At 45.5% G+C, this 6,000-nt stretch overlaps 1 protein-coding gene across 6 annotated transcripts in view; it reads left to right on the top strand.

The window, feature by feature from the left end:
* The first annotated feature begins 977 nt into the window (after window positions 1-977).
* Window positions 978-6,000, top strand: part of LOC143838578 (1-phosphatidylinositol 4,5-bisphosphate phosphodiesterase zeta-1-like) — a 54,832-nt gene continuing 49,809 nt past the window's right edge. For 2 of the 6 annotated variants that reach the window (XR_013231425.1, XR_013231426.1), the window contains exons 1-2: window positions 978-1,177; window positions 2,975-3,098. Coding sequence is in view for 2 of the 6 variants with exons in the window: in XM_077340110.1 (XP_077196225.1) it covers window positions 1,167-1,177; window positions 2,975-3,098 (135 nt within the window). In the remaining 4 variants the exon portion in view is untranslated. Of the gene's footprint in view, window positions 1,178-2,974; window positions 3,099-6,000 lie in introns of those variants that run through there. The other 4 variants (XM_077340110.1, XM_077340111.1, XM_077340113.1 and 1 more) reach the window with 2 other exon arrangements.

Genomic DNA, 6,000 nt, shown 5'->3' with positions numbered 1-6,000 from the left:
CAAGTGAATCTTAAAATTTCCAAATAATAACGATAATGAAGACTATGAGGACGAGGAGGATGCTTCAGTCATTATGACTCAATCAAAGCCACAGATTTTAGAAGCACTTTTTGACTGAGACGCCTATTTGGCTGTTTTAAGTAAGGTTTCCAGTCTCTGGATCGGGAAATTTCTGGAGATTTGGAAGTGAAACCTGGCTGGTGTGGGGAAAGGGCTATATAGAGTCCCCCCTCTGTAATCTCCAGGGAAACTGGTTTTACAGTCTGGCGATCTAGAGCAGGGGTAGTCAAACTGCGGCCCTCCAGATGTCCATGGACTACAATTCCCAGGAACCCCCTGCCAGCGAATGCTGGCAGGGGGCTCCTGGGAATTGTAGTCCATGGACACCTGGAGGGCCGCAGTTTGACTACCCCTGATCTAGAGTTTAGGGACAACCTTTAGCTCCTGTCTTGAGGGCTCTTTCCTGAGATTGAGCTCCACTGAACAGCATAGGGCAGGGGTGCTGAAACTGCAGCTCTCCAAATACCCAAGGCTACTCTTATATTATTATAAAACCAGAGTCCAGTGGCACCTTTAAGACCCTCAAAGATTTATTCAGGGCGTGAGCTTTCGAGTGCAAGCACCCTTCCTCAGACTATGAACTACCATCATGACAGGGAATCATAGAATCATAGAGTTGGAAGGGGCCATATATTGCTCCTATTATTATTAGTTGTAGCATTATTATTATTCTTATATTTTTTTGCACTGCTTGGCACTTGGGGCAAAAGAGGGTTCATTTCCCCCCCCCCTTTTTTTAAAAAAACGCTGCAGGGTGGGGGGAGAAGGGGGAGCGAGGGGGTGGGACCGCGCCGCATCCTCCCCGCCCGGTTGGCGCCGGGAGCTGCCCGTCACGCGCTCGTGCCAGAACGTTTGGCGCGGAACGGCGCCGGGCGACGCCACAGAGCCCGCGTGCCTGCCACGCGCCCGCCTCGCCCCGCCCCGCCCTTCGTCTCCCCCGCCGGCCGCTGAGGCGCAGTCGCGGTCTGGAGGCGCGGCGCGGAGGTGCTGCGGGGGGCGGGCACCCCTTTCCCCTGGCGGGCCCGGGGGGCGGCTATGAGGCGCGGGGGGCTGAGGAGACCCGCGCAGTGAGGAGCAGCCGCGAAGGGCCATGAAGAGCAGCCGCCATGGAAGCCAGATATCCTTCCTGCCGCCGTCCGACCCGGGCTGGGAAACGGGGCGCGGGGAGGGCGAGAGAGGCGGTCAAGCTGCGGGGCGCCCGACGTCCGTGGACCACAGTTCCCATGAGACCACGCAATTGGCCATGCTGGCGGGGGTTCATGGGAATTGGAGTCCATGAAGATCTGGAGAGCCACAGTTTGGCCACCCTGTAAGCCAGGGGTGGTCAAATTGATTCTCTGGCCCGTTGTTTGTGGACTCCAATTCCCATGAGCCCCTGCAGTTGGCCATGCTGGCAGGGGTTTATGGGAATTGGAGACCATGGAGATCTGGAGAGCTACAGCTTGATGAAACTATATGGCAGGGGTGGCAAATTGCGTTTCTCTCCAGTTGTCTGTGGACTGCAGTTCCCATGAGCCTCTGCAATTGACAGCTGGCAGTGGCTCATAGGAATTGGGATTCATGGATATCTGGAAAGACACCCTTACTATAGGTTCCTACAGCCTGTAGGAATACCAAAAGGTCCCCTTGAAGCTGCCTTATATTGATTCAGACCACTAAATTGGTAGGACTGCAGATGACTGCTTTGGTCGGCAGGGGACCCCTAACTACTTGGGGGGGGGGGGATAAGGTTGCCAGAACCAGGTTGGGAAACTAATGGAGATTTGGGGGTGGACTCTGAGGAGGAGAAGGACCTGGGGTGGGTGAGGCTGCAATACTGTAGCCTCCCCCTTCCTAATCACTCATTTTCTTCAATGGAAGTGACCTCACTGTAGCCTGGAGATGAACTGTGATACTGGGAGATCTCCAGGTCCCACTTGGAGGTTGATGCCCCAAAGGAAGGCATAGATTATTTTACTATTTCAGGAATATGCACATGGCTAGCTATCTTGGTTTGAAGCAACAGAGCAAAGTTGGAGTCCTGTGGTACCTTTAAATAAAGCCAGTTTTATTCAAAGTGGGGAAATCACCCTTCCTGACTTGGGATGGAGCGAAAATGAGAATGAGAATAATGTATATTCTAGTGTATTCGGCACTTTAAGAGGGGAAGGTTTGTATGCCGGTCTTGTAACCAAATTAAAATGTTATTAATTTAAACATTGCCATCAACATAACACTATTAAGCAATAGAGTCAGGTGGTCTGAAGCAACAACTTTGGAGTCCAGTAGCACCTTGAAGACTACATGGAAACTGGTCTTCAAGGTATCACTGGACTCAAACTTTGTACTATGGTACATTGTAAGCAATTTCAAAACCCACTCGGCCCCCCCTCCAGTATTTTCCCCAAATTTAGTATAAAATTTGATACTGAGAAAATAGGAAAGGGTATAGAAAAATTCTTGCTCTCCTTCCCTAACCAAAGTCAGGTTACCAGAGGCCAAAAGCAATGTTCCCTGTTGAGGCTGGGGGTTGGACTAGATGGTCTCTATGGTACCTTCCAACTCTATAATTCTGTAAGGCACTTTGGGTCCTTTTATGCATATCTTTGAGTATGAATGGTTATTGTACAAACGTGTCCCTTACGCATTCTCTTAGGTAGGGAATATCTTCCCCTGCTTCTCCCATTCATCACTGTTCTTTGGTAACGTGTTTTTCCACCTTCCAGCTTTTGGTCATGCCCCCACAGTGGAAATTTTGATTAAAAGCATGTTGGGACATGGGTATGTATTTTTATTCTGTTGCTTGTCTTGGTGTCCTATATACTGAGGAAACTATATAAGTAAGAAGCATCATTGATCAACCACAGCTTGTTTTTTTAAAGCCTGCAAAATGTTTAATATGTTGCCAGTTTCCTTAACTAGCTTTTCCCTTTACGTGGTTTTTAAGCGTCATCCATGACAAGTTTAGGAAAGGAAGGATTAATTTTGAAAGTACCTTGGAACTGCTTACCAAATTTGACATCCCTTTTGATTATGTTCATGTAAAGTACATTTTTAAGGTGAGAAAACTGGCGATATTGAATGATTATAGAAATAAGATGAATCTGTTGGCTTTATCTTAAAAGCATGTTGTAAAGGTAGTTCACTGTGTGCCAAAAGAACAGAGGGACTGATGACCATGTTATGTTACCAGCTAATTTGCAAAAGGCATATAATAATAAAAAAAATATTGTTAACCTACCCTTCCCTGAAGGCTCAGGGCAGGAAAAAAAAACACACATATATCTGTTCCACTTAATATTTCTAGTAAGTTCTTGGAGGAGGAGCGTGTCTTATGGCTTAAGTGCCACTCAGTGCTTAACACCCACTCAGGATGGCTGTCCCGCCCCTAAGTGCCTCCTCCTCCAACTGGCTTGCCTGTTTGTCCAATGAACAGCAAAACGCCTTATGTCACCCACTCCTGACCCCTCCCTCCACCTTCCACTTCCTTCCAAGGCTCAGAGGCTGCAGATCCTCACTGCATGAGAGCTGCCCCTGCCGGTGAGTTCCCTAACAGCTGCCTGCAGCCTTTCTAGGTCCTGGGGGGAGAGGAGGAGGCCATCCACAGAATTCTTCCACTTCTAATCTAGCGCCCATTGTATTCCTGAATTCAACAGGCTGGGCCCCTAGTATATACAATAAATAACAATAATTGTCATTTTAAAACATTCTAAAATCAGATTCATTTAAAACCGTCTTCAATTTCCCAGTGGAGCAGTGTAGATGTCAGGTACAGTGAAAGCTTGGCTGATGTTTTGGGCAGGTCAGAATTTCAGTGTCATTTCTGGCCTCAACTGTATACTACCTCTCTTGAGGACTTAACCTAGATGCCCCAGAAGAGCCAGCTTTTGGCAGTTCTTAGAAGTTGAACGGGATCAGCTTTGGTTAGTACTAGAGTGGGAGACGACTGAGGAAGTCCAGGGTCCTACACAGAGGCCAGCAATGGCAAACCAGCTCTGAACATCCATTGCTTGCTTCGAAAGAACTACAGGGTCACTGCAAGTCAATTGCAGCTGATGGCACTTTTGACCATCACCCACAGTGGTGGAACCTCGTGGCTGTCAGTTTTAGGCCATCTTACTGTGTCATTTTGTTCAGCTTGATGTTAACGATCGATGTTACACTTTGCATACTAAGCTTAGGGGGTTTTCACAGGAACATATTCTTGTTTTGTATTCCTACAGTCTTGATAGCACTTACAACAAGGAACAATCTTTTGTTTTTTATATGCATATAAAAATATGGAATGGTCTCTATTGGAGGTGTCTTCTTTTTTCTTTTTTGCATTTCAGATAATAAGCTCTTTGTGGCAGGCTACAGTTATTATGTGATATAGTTCTTTCTTTTTTTTTCATTTTGTTCCAGTCTCCCACTGACTTCCAACAATGCGTGATTTAGTGGCATTGTCTAACTCTCACAATGATCAGATTTAATTTGGACTGTTCATTTCAATAAAGCACAAAGATGTTTTTACATCGTCTGCCTACCTATTGGTTGTCACTCAAAATCAAATGGTTAACATAAGCGGAAGATCAAAGGAAACACTTAACGATAATAACGTCAAATGCACTACTGTATTTACCCTTTTCATAAAACCAAAATAAAATCAAAAGCATATTAAATATTTCCCCTTCAATGGGCAGAAACCTTTCATAGGTTCCATGCGGTGAATTAAATTCTTTCTCACAAGACAAGAATCGTGAGCCCATTTTCCTTACCTCTTAAAAACTGTAAACTTGTATTTTTTGTGGGATCTCAACCATGTACAACGTTTAGTGAAGATTTTAGCATGTGATTCATTTTTACAATTATTTGTGGGGAAAGCCTCTATACAGAATGAAGGCTCAGCTGCAGCCGAAAGCACACATCGTGAAAGCTCATTTTATTGTACAATACATACCTTTGTCATTTTCAGATGCATAAACTTTGGGAATGATCCAGCCAAAACAGAGCATTGTTATGTTCTGAATAGGGAGAAATTTCAGCAAGTGCTTAACTCCCCCACTGAAATCTATGGGATTTCAAATAATTTCATTTTGCATGGCTCATACCCTTTTATTTTACATGTCAGAGCCACTTGTGGCTCAGAGTGGTAACACAGCAAACATGCAGTCTGAAGCTCTGCCCATGAGGCTGGGAGTTCGATCCCAGCCGCCGGCTCAAGGATGACTCAGCTTTCCATCCTTCCGAGGTCAGTAAAATGGGGACCCAGTTTGCTTGCTGGGGGGTAAACGGTAATGACTGGGGAAGGCACTGGCAAACCACCCCATATTGAGTCTGCCATGAAAACGCTAGAGGGCGTCACCCCAAGGGTCACACATGACTCGGTGCTTGCACAGGGGATACCTTTACCTTTTTATATATGAAATGTTCTTTCTGTTGCATTTATTTAGCAAGAGTCAGAGCATATCCTTTCTGGCCCCTCCCTTGGTTCCATTTCTTATCTACTTCTTCAGTTCAAAAGTTGAAGTTTGTGTTTGTGTGTGTGTGTGCGTGTGTGCGTGTGTTTTCCCCTCTTTTATAGCTCATTCATTTACACAAACTACTGGGTGAGCACTGCTAATATTCATGATGAGAACTCAGGGCACTTTCTATTCAAAGTTAAGTATTTCGAAGTTCCATTGAATTCAGTAGGAGCATTGAGTACATGCTGAAATCTCTCCTGCTGAAATCAATGGGCTTTAGAAATGTCGATTTACAATAGATCATGCCTAATGTCTTTTATATGCAGTGCAAACTATGAGTGTTAATGAACAGATTATGGTTTCCCTGGAGTGACAATTATGTCATTTTTCATTAGATTTTTAACAGATGTGACAGATACGGGTTAGAGTTAGGGTTCCCAACCTCCAAGTGGCATTGCTATGACAACTGATCCTCAGGTGACAGAGATCAGTCCCCTGGAGAAAACAGCTGCTCCAA

Source organism: Paroedura picta, chromosome 5 (assembly GCF_049243985.1).
Source record: "Paroedura picta isolate Pp20150507F chromosome 5, Ppicta_v3.0, whole genome shotgun sequence".
NCBI lineage: Eukaryota > Metazoa > Chordata > Lepidosauria > Squamata > Gekkonidae > Paroedura > Paroedura picta.
This window is presented reverse-complemented; position numbering and strand designations above follow the sequence as displayed.